Source organism: Peromyscus californicus, unplaced genomic scaffold (genome assembly GCF_007827085.1).
Source record: "Peromyscus californicus insignis strain IS unplaced genomic scaffold, ASM782708v3 Scaffold_5__1_contigs__length_169319896, whole genome shotgun sequence".
In the NCBI taxonomy this organism is placed as follows: Eukaryota; Metazoa; Chordata; class Mammalia; order Rodentia; family Cricetidae; genus Peromyscus; species Peromyscus californicus.
In genome coordinates, this window is record NW_026294573.1 from 4,247,270 (window position 1) to 4,262,827 (window position 15,558).

The window sequence follows — 15,558 nt, forward strand, 5'->3', positions numbered from 1 at the left end:
GCTCAGACCTATGGGCCTCCTAAAGGAAGCACACCAAAACCCTCCAGAAAAGCTGCTCTGTTCGATACCAGGGCCTCCTGGCACAACCACCTGCTGACTTCTTTGAATAACCATGGGGAATGCTGTGCTCTGCTAGGCTGAGGAGGGAGGTGGGACAAGTCACACTCTAAAGTGACAAAGTGACCACAGTGAGCAGCCATACCTGGTAACTAACGTGTGTGTGTGTGTGTGTGTGTGTGTGTGTGTGTGTGTACTACACATAGCTACAGACAGCCATACACTTTCTTGAACGAATGTTACTTGTGAAAACTTGGTAGGAGGATGCTCATGGCATCTGAAGCCTGAGCTCAAGCTCCAAGTACATAGACCTCCTAGAACAAGGAAGGAAGCCACCATTTCCAGGGTCAGGACAGGTCTCTGCTGGACCCTGCCAGGGCACACAGGGGCCTACACCCCCAGGGAATTGACGGGTCCCACTCTGCGCACTTGGCATCTGTGGGAAGAATCCGGATCACCCCAGCAGCTGCTGCAGCTGGGGCTGGTGTGCTTCCTTCCTCAGCCCCCTGGCCTCAGCTTGGTGGCCCAGTTTCAACACGCTCCTCTGTGAAGCCCAACTAGTACTTATGCGTCATCAACCCCAACACACAAAGCAAACGAGAAGGCTGCAGGACTCCTTCGGCACATGGTGGGCACTCGGGACTGCAGAAGAGCGTGCAGAGGGCGGGTCCCTGTGGTGAGGACTTTCTGGATCACCCATGCAACTGGCCAGAGCCTTTAGGGGCCTGGCGTGTGAAAAAGCAGTCATGTGCTTAGTCTAAGAAGCTGGCAGAGAAGCCCAGCCTAGGAGGGTGGGAGGAAGCAAGACAAGGGAGAGCGGCCCAGGAGCACACCCAGGGTGGAACAGGGCTATGAAAGAGAACCTTGGAACCTCAGTGGGGACAGTTCTGGAAATGGATTTTGCAAATGCAGTTGGAGTGGGGCAGCCCTAAGTCCTAAGCCTTTGTATGGTCTCTAAGACACAACCAAAGGGAAGGTGAGAAAGATGGGCAGAGACTGAGTGATGCCACCCTAGGCCTGCACCACTAGGAGCTAAAACAGGACATGGAAACTTCCTCTGGAGCTCCACGGGGCATGCGACCCTGGCCGCACATGAATTTGAGGCTTGACGTTCAGACCTGTGAAAAAATAATCTTCTATAGTTCTAAATTTTTATTTTATTTTATTTTTGAGACAGGGTCTCTCTATTCCAGTTGTCCTAGAATTCTCTATGTGGACCAGACTGGCCTTGAACTCACAGATCTACCTGCCTCTGCCTCTGCCTCTCAAGTGCTGGGATTAAAAGCATGTGCCACCACGCCTGGCCTTCTTTAGTTTTTATTTTTACTTTTTCTCTGAGGTGGGTGTTTAGAGACAGGGTTTCTCTGTGTATCCCTGGCTGTCCTGGAACTCACTCTGTACACCAGGCTGGCCTTGAACTCACAGAGATCAGCCTGCCCCTGCCTCTGCCTCCCTAGTACTGAGATTAAAAGCGAGCACTGCTACCACCCAGCTCTTCTTAGTTTTTAAACCACTTGGTCACAGCAGTTTCAGGACAGTGACCCAGACAGGACTGTGGACCACCTTCCTCTGCTTTGCTCACAGGGAGAGACCTGCTTAGCACAGCTGGTGACCAGCACCAGCACAGCCAGGCCGAGGCTGAGCTGCCCTTTCTCAGAAGCAGGGAGGTTCTGTCACCAGAGTGTTCTCAAAAATACCTAGACTTAAAAACAAAAACAACAACAACAAAACCCTAGACTGGGGGCTAGAGAGGTGACTCAGTGGTTAGGAGCACTGGCTGCTCTTCTGCAGAACCTGGGTTCAATTCCCAGCACCCACATGGCAGCTTGCAACTGACTGGAACTCTAGTTCCAGGGGATCCCACACCCTCACACAGACATATATGCAGGCAAAACACCAATGCACATAAAATAAACACAAATAAATCATTTTTAAAAATCCCTAGCTTAGTCAAACTGATGGAACATGCCTGGGATCCTGACACTCAGGAGGATGGCAAGGTCAAGGTCAGCTTAGCTTGCATGGAAAGTTATAGGCTAACATGGGCTATAGAGTGAGGCCCTGTCTCAAAAAAACTAAATAAAGCTGCATTTGGTAGCTCCTACAATCACAGCACTTGGGAGGTGTAGGCAGGATGATCAGGAGTTCAAGTCATCCTGAGCCACATAACAATTTCTATACGTCAGCCTGGACTATAAGATCCTGTCTCAAGCCTTCCAGTCCACAACACCCTTACTAAATAAACAACAATAATAAAAAATAAAAATAAAAAAGAGTAGCTAGGTGTAGTGGTGCATACCAGTACTGCTAGCACATTGTGAGAGGGAGTGGTGCTGAGACAGGAGGATGGTGAGGCTACAGAGCAGGGGGAAAGGGTATATCAAATCACAGATGTATCCAACCACACCTTGACCTGCTACCCAAGCCCAGTTGGCCACTGAGCAATGATGGGAGAGATGCCAGTTTTGGGGACACCCCTGAGTGATGATGAGGAGTAAGTCTCCACTGGCCCAAGTTACCCAGATCCAGTGGAAAGAAAACAGATGGAGAACTGTCTCACCCATGGGAAGCCCCCCTGCACCTGTGAAGACGAGAAGACACCCAAAAGGAATAAGGGCTGTGGGTGTCAACGCTGCCCATCTCTGGTTGGTAGGTCTGCAAGCCGAGGGCAGGCCCATCCTAACCATCCAACTCCCAGTTGATCTTTTTTTTCCCCTCTGTGTAGCTTTGGAGCCTGTCCTGAAACTCACTCTGTAGACCATGCTGGCCTCAAACTCACAGAGATCTGCCTGGCTCTACCGAGTGCTGGGATTAAAGGCGTGCACCACCATGCCTGGCTCCCAGTTCATCTTTCTTAAAGGCACATTCTACATAAATGTTCACCACAGGTGGAAGCCCCTAAGTGTCAACACTCTTTCCTGGTACAGGAAGGCAGCCAACACAGTTGGGAAGAACTGGTCACGGATACCTGAGTCTCTAACAGCATCCACTGGGCTTGCCAGTTGCGTAACAGTTTCCTCTGACATTGAAACATGCCACCCTACAGGGAAGTTCACTAAACAGGAAGGTAAACAACATAAGTAGCTTCAGGAAGTCCCTGAAACTGACTAGATTCACTAGGCCCCTCCTTGCCAAAGAAGCAATAAACGTTGAACATCCTCCTCAGAAGGGCAGAGCCAAGCTGCAAAGACAACTCTGAGCAAAGACAACTCTGACAGCAGACTAGCTGCCTGAAAGATGCAGAAACCAGCGGAGCTGCTCGGGAGAGGTTTACACCAGCCCAGTCACTTGGGAAGGACACTCTCCAACCTGTTGAGAGTTGTGAGCCTGCAGGCTGTGCAGTGTGCTCCAGGTTCCTAGCTTTGTGAGCCATCACACATGCTGGGGTAGGTTTTGGTGATGTAGCTGTCTGAGTCATTTCTGCTCCTGTAAGTAACCCCAATAAAACTCCCTGGTTCACTACGTTGGCCTCTGGGGGTTATCCATACTTTGGTCCGTCATGGGATCCCTGTCTGGAGTGAGCAGATCTGTGTGTTGTTGCACCTCCTCAGCAAAAGTTTTGTCACACAACACTGCCCTAGACAGCCTGCCTGTAGTGGGACCCCTCCAGAGACAAACACCACAGACTCTTCTCATCTTACTAAGTCACACACACACACACACACGCACACACGCACGCATGCACGCACGCACACACACACACACACACACACACACACACACACACACACTGAGAGACACCCAAAAGAAGAGGCAGATGCCAGTAGAGGCCGCAGAGAGGAAAGAAATGCTCACATAAGACCAAGTCCTAGCACAGGTGCCTCAGAGGCTGAGCTGAAATCCTGTTCTCATGAGCTTCAGGGAGTGGCCTGCCTTGGCCCAGTCAGCCTGCTCTCAGCAGGACCCAGCACTCATTACAGACAGTCCTATCATGGGCTTTTTTTCCATGAGCAAGTGTGACACAGAGGGACACCCTACCGTGGGATGTGGGCCACTGACAGGGGCATTCCAGGAGTTACAGGCACTGCAAAACCAGTGCTCCCCAGGGCATGAGGTTCATGTTCCTTCACCCATCCAGGGAGTTTCCTGCCAGGCTCCCAAGGGGCCCTAGAGCTACAGTCTAGCCCATGATCCTCTGGGCTGCTCTGTGGCTAAATGGGCCTCCCACAACTCGGAGAGGCCCAGCCTCTGCATTTACCCAGAGACAAGTGAAAGGAAATCTTACCACAATAGGAGGCACCTCGAGGACCTTGTCCACGTTCTTCAGTGACAGGGGCACATACCACAAGGTGGCCTTATTGGTCAGCGTTTTGGAACCTTAAGAGAAGAAAACCACATGAGTGGTGCCTCATTGGTTACACTGGGTAGGTACTTCTACCAGCCCTCAGCATGCCAGAGCTGCAATGCCGTCACCCCTGGCTCCCAACCCCCAAGGTCCTGTCTAGCCTCCTGCCCTGAGGGCACTGCCATCATGGATGTATGGGACCAGAGTCCCATGTAGTCCCAGGAGCTGCATCTGTGGTAGCCTCCCCCTTACAGAGGAAGGACCTCAGACTGTAGGCTCTAAGCTAAGTCAGCCTGGCTTCACAGAAACGGTGTGGCAAGGAATCAGACGGCAGAGCAAGGACCTGTCAGACGCAGGAGGCTGATGAGGCCAGGCCAAGCTGCTAGCTGGCCCAAGTCCCCACCAGCAGACACTGCCATTGCCTGTTGAGGATCTGACATCCTCAGTCCGACTAGTACAGATCTTTCAGAAGATTCTGTTCACCTGTCCAGATGCTGTAAGAATTCTCTCGCCAGCAGGAGACATAAATAAATAAATAAATAAATAAATAAATAAATAAGTAAATAAATAAATAAATAAATAAATGGTAGACAGCCTGAAGGGTGCATACAGCCAAACCTCATGGCATATGGAGGCTGCAGAGCAGAGCAGGCCCTGAGGCGGCACGAGACCAACCACCACCCAAAGCATAGAGGCCTGGGTCAGCTCCTCAGGCCCAGTGCCCACAGGCAGGCTGCTTCTCCCCATCTTCTCCCCCATATAGTCCAATCCAGAGCTTCTGCCACAAGAGGGGCAATGGGCTCAGACTCACTTGGGACATTGAGTTCAGACATGGAGCAGATTGAAGCTCCCAAAGCAGGAAAGCTGTCTGGGTGGAGAGCCACAGCTCATGGCCTTTGGTGCCAAAGGAATTCACAGTCCACTGGCCTATGCCCCTGCTTATCGTAGGAAGCTAGAAGCCCAGAGAGGTCAAGAGCTTTGACCAAGGTCAGTTGGCAACTTGGTGATACCTAAGTACACACCCGGGCTCTCCAGTTCCAGGCACTTTAGAAAATATGTGAATGTGCCTTTAAAAAGTGGCTTTGACAACATGAAAGACTCCTGGGTAGTGCAGGGACAGTAAGAGACAGGAGACAAGGGGGGCAGGAGCAGCAGCGGTGGTCTCCGCCACCCTGGAGAAGAGGCTGCCTCCAGCTACCTCTAGAGCACCTTCCCATAGGCACCCAGGGCACCCCTAAGGTTACAGCAAACACAGCCCAGGCTCCCAGTCAAGCTCCCCCTTGCGGGGGGCGGGGGGCGGGGGGCAGGAGGGTGAGGGGGCGGGGGCAGGGATTAAAAGACAGGCTCACAAGGGCCCTCCTATTCCAAAAAGGCAGGCTCACAACCCCACCCAGACACATGGCACCCCTAGAACAAGGCTGTGGGCTCCCATGCCTGGGAACCCAGACACGATGGGAAAATATTTTCCCCACACTTTGACTGAATGAATCTGACAACCTGCTTTTGGGAATAACAATTTCCTGTTGGACTCAGAGCCAGCATGAAGAGCTGGTTTCCATGGAAACCCAAGTGGCCTGCTAAACCTAAATGAACAGCACTGAGCAAAATGAGGCAAACACACTAATTGTGCAATCTCCACCCTCCCGTGGAACACGTCAGGACTGCTGCATCACAAATATCTTCAAAGCGCACAAGCACCTCTGCTAGTCGCCAAAGCAGCCCGCAGCAATGACCCCCATTAGCCTAATATTCTAATGTCCGAGAGATGAATGGATGTGTGGCATCTCCAGGGCAGATTTAAGGATACTGAGCAGCTTTGTGCTCGTGCAGTGGACTCTGGACTGTAGCTCAACCCAACAAAAGGGAATGTGGTGACTGGGGTCCCTGCTCTTGTGGTCAGGTCATGCTAATAACAAGTTTGGCCTTCCCATGGGCTACAGCCCTGGGTATGCACCTAGCTCCCCTAGCCCCAGTGTTCCCGTCACTCATCCACTCGGCCAGGGCATGTGGTCAGGGTGGTGTGGATCAGACGGCTTGAAGCAGGAATCACAGGCTCTCCTTCCAGCCGACATATGGGCAGGGAAACAGCAGAGAACCCTGGAGAGCCAGAGTCCAGTCTACAACAGTGGGCTCTGGGCTAAGACAACCAAGACATGAAGAGAAGACTCGAAGCCCTTCCTGCTCTGAGAGCAGACTGTCCCCATCCATGGTCCAGGAAGGAGGGAACAGGAGGACCCGAGGCAATGGCCCAGCCCCACTGAGAAAAGCTGCCATGCACCGCCTCCCCTGAGCACCAAGAGTAAACATGCCTGTGCCATGTCCTGGGAGATTGTACCAGCACTGTGTCTGCCCTTCAAGGCTGGTCCCTCTGCCTCCTTGGCAGGCCAGGCCTTCTGTACCCACCCCTCAGGGAAGGGGACTCTACGGAAGGAAGGTCTATGGGGGTAAATGCAAAGGGCAGGGCTGCTGCATCCGGCTCTTTGATTTAAGAATTATTTGTATTATTTTAAAATATTTATTGTATGTGTATGAGTATTTTGTCTACACGTATGTCTGTGCACCACACGCACGTCCTCACAGTTCCAAAAGCTGCAGAATACCTTCGTGCTCTGCCGCTCCCCTGACTCATAATGCAGTGTCCTCTGGCCACGGGGCTGAAGCTTTATTTCAGATGAGGCAGAAATATGCTCTTGTTTTTTAATTCATTTTGTGTGTATGTTTTGCCACATGTATGTATGTGTACCATGTGTACATCTGGTGCCCTTGGAGGCAAGAAGAGGGCACCAGATACCCTGAAACTAGAGTGACAGACAGACGTGAGTCAACATGTAGGTTCTGGGAATTAAACCCAGGTCCTCTGTAAGAGCAGTCAGAGCTCTTAACCACTGACCCATCTATCCAGCCCTTAGGAATCCTTCCCTCAACCCCCAAGACAGGGTTTCTCTATGTAACAGCCCTGGCTGTCCTAAAACTTGCTCTATAGTCCAGGCTGGCCTCGAACTCACAGAATCTGCCTGCCTTTGCCTCCCCAGTGCTGGGATTAAAGCTCTCACCACCACCGCCTGTTTAGGATCCCATTTAAGTGGGCCCCACGGTTCTGAAGCTGAGGACTCTAGCAGTGAAAAGGTCTGCTGGCTGGCTACCAGCCTGAAGACCAAGAGGCTCCGAGAGCCTCCCTCCTGCTCAGGGTGACTAGCCCCCAGCTAGGCCCAACAGAGGAGGGCCCACAGGACAGACAGCGGCCCCCCCTGCACTGGGCCTGCCTTCCCCTAGTGGTGCACAGCTGTCCCTTCCTGTGCCACAGCCTGAGACCAGCATCCAAAGCACCCTCTAATGCCAAAGGGTCCCACAGGCCGAGGAGCAAGAGCAGCCTCACTCACAGTCTTTCAGTTCATAGTGGCTGAGATGACAGCCCATTCTAATCTATCCCTGCTGAGGTCATCAGAATGTTCCAGATGGACAACTGTGTTCTTAGCCCTTCCCAGGATGGCCTGAGCCCCTTAATCAGCCCTGAGCCATCATTCCATGGGGTCACCACTGCAGAGGACCTGGGAAAGGAGAAAAGGAAGAAACCAGTCCAGCCTCTAAGGCACGTGGGACCATAGGGTGGTAGTGCGATAAGGGCCTGTCTTTCCAATCAACAGCCAGGTTATAAAAGAAACATAAGCACTTCATGAGAAGGAGCTCTGATCTCCTGTGGTGCCAATGGGGAAGAGGAGAAGGGTTTCCATGGTTACCATAGCCAAGGAAAAAGACTCAGAAGAACCAAGGCAAAGGTTTACCCAACAGCATCTATAAAAGCCTGGTTTCGGCCGGGCGGTGGTGGTGCACGCCTTTAATCCCAGCACTCGGGAGGCAGAGGCAGGCAGATCTCTGTGAGTTCGAGGCCAGCCTGGTCTACAGAGCGAGATCCAGGAAAGGCGCAAACCTACACAGAGAAACCCTGTCTCGAAAAAACCAAAAAAAAAAAAGCCTGGTTTCTAGATGGGCAAGGACAGATTTTTCCAGCAACCTCTGCATAGCCATACAAGCCATGGTCCAGAAGAACAGGTAGATACAGAGGCAGGGGATGGTGGCCATGGACTAGCTGGTCTCAAGAAGGAGGGGGAGCAGGCTAGGAATCCTGTTCTGGCTGGAGAGGAACTCAGGTATACTTTGTAACCCACCAGTGCTCCATCTGCAAACTGCAAAAACATGGGTAAAGAAAAATCTGCCCACAGGTGCATAAGGACCAAAGAGGTCATACAGAGATGTAGCCAGCCCCTGGGCATGGCCAGCCCTCCAAGAATAAGCAAGCTGTGTGTCAGTCAGCTTCAGCTGTCAACCTGACACAAACCTAGAGTCACCTGGGAAGATGAAACCTCACCTACAGAATTACCCAGATCAGCCTGGCCTGTGATCATGTCTTGGAGTCATTTTCTTAGCAGCTAATTGATGTAGACAGTAGGCCTGGGCTGTGTAAGAAGGGTAGCTGTGCAAGCCAGAGATGGGGAGCTGGTAAACAGCGTTCCTCCACCATCTCTGCTTTAGCTCCTCCCTCCAGGCTCTTACCTTAAATTCCTGGCATGGCTTCCCCCAGGTGATGGCTAAGCTGAAACAAAGGCTTTCTTCCCCAAGTTAGTTTTGGCTCATGTTTCATCACAGCAACAAAAAAGCAAAGCAGAACATTGACACTGAGCCAAGGTGGCCTGGTGAGAAACTCCTGGGAGTTACCTGTGAGGATGTTCTCCGACATCACGTGGACCTGGACCTCCACAGAATGCTTGGAAGTGTAGGTGATCTCTGCACTGACATGAGCCACCTCACCGATGCACATGGGCGACAGGAAGTCAGTGCGCTCCACCCGGGCCAGGGCAGCCACACAGCGCTCCTGCAAAGACCACAGAAAGCCATCAGCCCAGGCCAGCAAGTCCCTACCATAGAGCCCCTCCCTCAAAACTGCCTGTTCGGTTCCTCACTGTGAAAGAATGTGGCTGATTGACAGCACTGGCCTAAGTGTGGAGGAACAGCAGCAAACACCTCAGAGGGGCCACTGACTGGACTGGGGTCATACACGGACAGGGTCATTTCTTCTTGTTTTTCTATAGTAACACGTACTGCTTCCAAAGGAATATCAAAAAAGCACACAGAGAGGTGGAGAGGGGCAACATCACTCCCTTCCTAAGAGAAGCAGTTACCACCTGGGTCTTTCCGGGCATCTTCCTCAGGACAGGGCTTGGCTGCCTTGTCTCTTCCTGAGCAAGCTTTAGTCTCAGGTGGCCGTGCACTTCCTAGATACACCTTCACATTCTGACCTTCCTCACTCCACAGGGAGAATAACCTGCCTACTGTCACTACGTTATCCATCTGCCAAATGTGGCTGCCAGGAGGGCCAGCCCACAGGGGGCGTGGGGACAGGAGAGGCCACCTAGGGAAATGGCATCTCCAGGGCACTAGACACTAACAGACTCTCCCCTCCCTCCCCCCCCCCCCCCCCCCCTCTCTCTCTCTCTCTCACACACACACACACACACACACACACACACACACACACACACACACTCATTCCTCTCCTCACCCAACCTTTAAACAGATAACCCAGTCTCATGATTCAAAATTATTAAAAGAGCATCTGGCACCAGGTGGCCTCCAGTCATCTTGTCCCTGAGTCACCTGCGAGCCCTGGGGACACAGTCTCAACCCCATGGTGAGGCCCAGATAGTAATGCAAGCATGCTGACTAACTGCCCTTCACCCCAAAAAGGCCATCCCTCACAGTCTCATTTAGACAGCCCTACAGGCTCTTTCTTAGTCTGTTAGTGCTGCTGAAACAGAAAAAAAGCTGGCTGGGCTATAAACAACAGAAGTTCATCTCTCCATTTCTCAGACTGTAAGTTCAAGATAAGGATACAGGTGTACTCAAGTCTGATGAAGCCCTTCTTCCGGGTTCATAGTTGAAAGACCAAGAAAACACTACTGTCTCTTAACATAAGGCCATTGAGCAGGGCCTGCTGGCACGCACCTCCAGTCCCAGCACTAAGTAAGACAGGAGGACTTGGCAGGGAGGGGAGGGTTTTAAGGCAAGCCTGGGCTACACAGGGAATTTGAAGTCTACTTAGAGTACAAAACAAGACCCGGTCTCAAAAAGACTAAATAAATAAATAGATAGATTAATTAATTAATTAATTAATTAATAGGGCGGCTGAGCCCTTCATGAAAGCTGAAGACCCACCCAGTCACCTGAAGAGCTTGGCCTTCCACAACCCTCACCTTATAGGATGAACTGAGTCCATGGCAGTACTGGAGGAACTTCCTCAACCTGTTCCCAGGATCCCACTGCACAAGTGTTTTAATGCTCAGACAGAATAGGACTCTCTATCTTTTGTTAGACACGTGCCAACTTCAGTTGTGGTGTAGTATAAGCAATATTGTGTGGACAACCTCTCACATCCAACATGGTCTGCACTTCCAGAGTCAGTATTTTCATATACATTCCCAAAGACCTCTTCAAAAGGCTAGCAGTGAGCCACATGGCCACAGGCACCTCAGAGTGCCCTTATTGAATCAGCTTATCTTCCATGCTTGCTAATACAATGGCAAGATGGTCTGGTGCCTCGCAGTGGCACTGTGAGCCATCACTTTCCATAGAGTCCTTGGCACTTTGTGACCATCCACTGGAACAAGCAGCTTTCTCGGGATGCAGCACCAGGGCTGCCACTAGGCTGACGAGGACATAAGCAGCTCTGGTGTCAGTTCTCAGCCAATCCTCACAATAGCCCTTGCCAAGAGCCACGATGGAAGGACAGCTGCCAACGGCTGCCCAGCAGGCAGGGAAGAGTTCCGGCCCTTGCTGTATCCCCCGTGTGTGTATATATGCTTTATGAATGTGTGCACACATGGATAGGTCAGAGGAAGGCATGGCATCCTCTATCAGTCTCCACTGCAGGGAACGGAGGAGCCCCTGAATGACTAAAGCCCTGAGAGAACAGTAGTGTTGTCAAGGGTACAGTCACGTCGACGACTACTGCATTCCTCAGCCTTACAGGAGTGGCAAAGCCAGCAGAGGTTCAGGAGGGATGACAAAGCTTCCCTCCAGAGTCCAAGTGTGAGTGAGTAATCAGTGTGTGCAAAGACTAACAACTACAGCTTCTTCCTCCCTCTCCCAGATGTTCATGCCTGAGACTGCTCACCAACAGAGATCTCCTCCAGAGATTATCTAGCCACTCCCCTTGTGCTGTACCTAATAACATGCTGTGGGGAGGAGAGGTGCCTTCCATCAGAGTGAGCACGTCCCCACCTGACCCTAGCTTTCCTGTACATGTGTCTGTCCTTTCTTCATTCCCGATGCCCCTAGTCAGGGTTTCAGTATCCAAGTCCGGCAGCACATGGTTCTCCAACTTTTACCTCAAGACAGGCTATCTCACCAAACCTGGAACTCACTGTTTTTGGAGCAGGCTGGTCAGGAAGCACCAGCCTCCCTACTCTGCACCCCTACCAGCACTGGGATTAGAGGCGCATGTGGCCAGGCCCAGCTTTATGTGGGGGCTGGGGATCCAAACTCGGGTCCTCCAGTTTGCACAGCAAGTGCTCTTACCTGCTGAGCCATCTCCCCAGCCCTGCCTCTCCGACCTGCCATCTCCTACCTGCCTGAGAACTCACCTGCTCCCTGGCAGATGAGGAGAGGAGTCAGCTGCATGCCTCCCTCCTATGACCCACCTCTTTGGAAACATGACCAAGAACCTTGCTCAACGCTTTCCCAGGTAATTCTCACACGAACAGGCTGGAGACAACACACACACACACAGACAGATCTCAGCAAAGCAACTGAGACTGGGCATTAAACAGAAAGTTCTAGAGGGTGTATGTTTTCCCACCCTGGACTTCCCGACTTGGATCTGCAGGGCGTCATGCCCTCCCACCCACTACACTGCCTACTTATTCAAAATGAAAAAGGACCAGGGAGGAGTTAGTGTGCCCTCAAGTTCATTCTCATGACTGGGGCACCACCCACTGGCAGAAGCTGGAAAGGCAAAGGCTAGGCTGAGCCAGGAAAGCAAAGGCACCACTTTGAGTGTGACAATACTACCTCGTGGAACTACCCATGCACTGTTAGTAGAATTACTGGAGAATAAGGTTAACTCAGATCTCAACACAGACAAAACATGGGCCCAAGTTCGCACACATGTTCATGTCTGACAGGCAGGAGCCTCAAAGCTCAACTGCTCCACTCCTTACCTAGCATACCAAGGCCACTTCTCACCTGAATCATGGAGACCAGGTAGGCCCCATCCTCAGGGCCACCTCCGGTGGGACAGGTCAGAGAGCCTGTCCTGGGGCCCAGGGGCTAGTAGGGAAGATGACACATAAGTAACTGAGGCCACACACCCAGAGTTAGGTGTTCAGAAGTCCCAGTGGGGATGCAGCACATAGACAAGGTCAGATGAGGGGACACTAGACTAAAACCCAGATGACAAGCTGGGAGACAGAAGGTCGGGAGGGACAGACCAGATCATCAAGGATAGCAGTCCTGAGGGAGACCCAAGGCCAGAAGCGAAGTCACGAGAGTTGGAGTCCAAGGCAGACCAAGCGCCCCTGGGGAGGGAGGCACAGAGGCTGGCCTCCCTTTTGAATCTTCCCTCAAGCTCTCAGCAAGGACAGTCTCCTCAGTGAAGGAGGATGCTAACTGAAGCCCTGAAGCAGGAGGAAAACACAGACCTCCACCTATGCTGTCCCCAGGATGGACCTCAGGAGTCTCCTGGTTGCTTCTAGCCCAGTCTGCAGCCCCTGCTCCCTCTCTGTCCCCAGTAGCCCTGTCCACAGAGGGAAAAAACCCTGCAGGTGTCTAGGGAAGAGGAGCTCAGACAGGGGAAGAGAGCACAACAAAGGCCCTGAGGCAGGAGCACACCCAGAGCAGGCTAGGAGAAAGAGCCACAGGAAATAAGGTCCAGAGTAGGGAGACATGGGTGGACTGGGCTTAGACTCCAGAGCTAGTGCCTGCTGCAGAGTGAATGGTGTACTCCAGTTACATCTAAAGGGTATAGACACCACAGGAGGTGGGCAATGACCAAAAAGGCACTCTGCCAAGAGGCTGTCCCAGCAGTCCCAGGGCAGGAAGTGTCACTACTGATCAGGTTGTTCAGGCCAGGATTTACCTATGGCCAGTGTCAATGGCATGAGAAAACAATATCCAAACAGAGCTTCAGATTTGGATCCTGAGGAAGCAGGGACTCAAGATCCATGGACCAGACTTGCCACCAGACTCCTTAGGCGGCCCATACCTCTCTATGACACAGCCCCTCAAAGATAGCAGCAGTGACAATGTCACCACCACACTTCTTAGGAGTGAGATAAGGATCACATGAGCTAAAGCGCTTCTTACTGGATGACGGTCGTTATTCCTACAATTTTTTTTTTTTGAAACAGGGCCTTGGCTGCCCTGGAACTCACCATGTAGACCAGACTGGCCTTGAACTCATGGAGATCCACCTGAGTGCTAGTAGTAAAGACATGTGCCACCATGCCTAGCCTGAGTGCTACAATTTTTACTGGCATCATTGCCCACTTGTCCTCCCAAGTCCTCCTCTTCCTTCATCCCCAAGCCCGGGGAGCTTCTTCCCAAGTCCACTCTCTTGTCATGCCCTCCTGAGATGCACACTGCTTTTAAAGCTCCTCTACAGAAAGGGCAGCCTCTGAGATTGTCACATCACACCTACAGCCACCAGAGGGCACCCTGATGCACCAAGATCCAAGGGCAGTACCTTCCTACAGAAGGCAGCCAGCTTCACAGGGTAGTCCCACTCCATCTCCTACGCATTGTGGCTGGCGTGGTTCATTCTTCACACCCAAGCTCCTGCCTTTCCACTGAGACAGGTGGCTCCCCGATCAGACTGAATGCTGTGCTGTGGTCTGAATGTCGGTGAGCCCCAAAATTCATGCGTGTAAACTCTACCTGCTGAAGTGATAGGACCAGGGAGTAGAGCCTCTGGGCAGTGACTGGGTCATGAGGCCTGTGAGCACAGCCTTCAAATGAGGCAAGTGCTCTTCAGACAAACAGAGGTCTCACACGGACTCAACCATGAGAAGACACCAACAATGATCCAGGGAGCAGGCCCTCACCAGACAATTCGCCAGTGGGAGATCAGCTTCTGCTGCTCATCGGCTGTCCTGGGTTTATGTAGCCTATCAGACATGGCAGGTGCCAGGACACCATAACCAAGCAAATATAGGCAAGTAACCCGGAGACTTTCTGTGAGAAACTGCTCACACTGCAGTAGCGTACCAAGTGTGTGACAGTATGATGCCAAAACTAGCCTTACTCCAGGAACACTTACACAGCAAGACCCTGGTTCAAAAGTCTGGTACTGCCTTGAAAATCTGTTAGCCATTACCTAAGCCTTCAGCAAGTTCTAACTTATTGATGGGTCTTGCCTCCATGTGGATGGCTGCTGGCTAGCCAGGATGGTAAGTACTGAAGACTCTCTTCAAGTATGATAATGAAGCTTGAGGTAGAACCGCCCTTCTCTAATCAAATAACACCCACAGCAAAAGTTTCAAGTCTGGGCTCAACCGCCCAAAATTGCCATCACGCTGCTCAGTTTCTGTGACATCCAAACTCATGGTGATACAGCCCTGTTCCTGGTATCATCACCAGGAGAATCCCACTCATGGAGACATACACTGGCTTTGTGTATCCACAGGGTCAACTCCTCCGCCTTAAATGTGGCCCTGAGGTGGCATCCTCAGATGCTACTTCCAACTCAGTTTCTCGTGCTGTTCGTATCACACGTACAGGCTCTTCCTCCACAGAAGTCTCTATCCCTAAGTCATCCAAGATGGCGAATTCCACCGCTTCCAGACCCCTGTTCACTCCAATGCTGTACCCTCGTCCCACCAACAATGAAGACTCAGTCTTCTCCAATTTTCCAGTTTATAGTGTCCAGATCCATCAGACAAATCACTGTGGCAGACACAGATACTGAAATATGCTTCTCAGGTGGCACCTGAGAGCTGGAAATACCCCTTGACCCACCGTCAGCAGATGTACAGTCACACTCATCAGAGCTCCTGGGTAGCCAGGTACATGGCCAATGAAAAGCAGTTTTGTTTGTTTTATGCAGTATTGAGCATTGAACCTAGGGCCTCTCACATTCTAAGTAAACACTCTACCACTACACTATGGCCCAGGTCTTCTTTTTCATTTTTATTTTGAGATGCTATATCACAGAATTATCTAGGCTG

At 51.7% G+C, this 15,558-nt stretch overlaps 1 protein-coding gene across 2 annotated transcripts in view; it reads right to left on the bottom strand.

Moving 5' to 3' along the window:
* Acot7 (acyl-CoA thioesterase 7) overlaps nt 1-15,558 on the bottom strand; it is a 96,345-nt gene that overhangs the window by 46,187 nt on the left and 34,600 nt on the right. For both annotated transcript variants that reach the window (XM_052718542.1, XM_052718541.1), the window contains exons 3-4: nt 9,056-9,212; nt 4,283-4,374 (exon numbers count right to left, since the gene is read on the bottom strand). In XM_052718542.1, the coding sequence (XP_052574502.1) occupies nt 4,283-4,374; nt 9,056-9,212 (249 nt within the window). The remainder of the gene's footprint in view (nt 1-4,282; nt 4,375-9,055; nt 9,213-15,558) is intronic.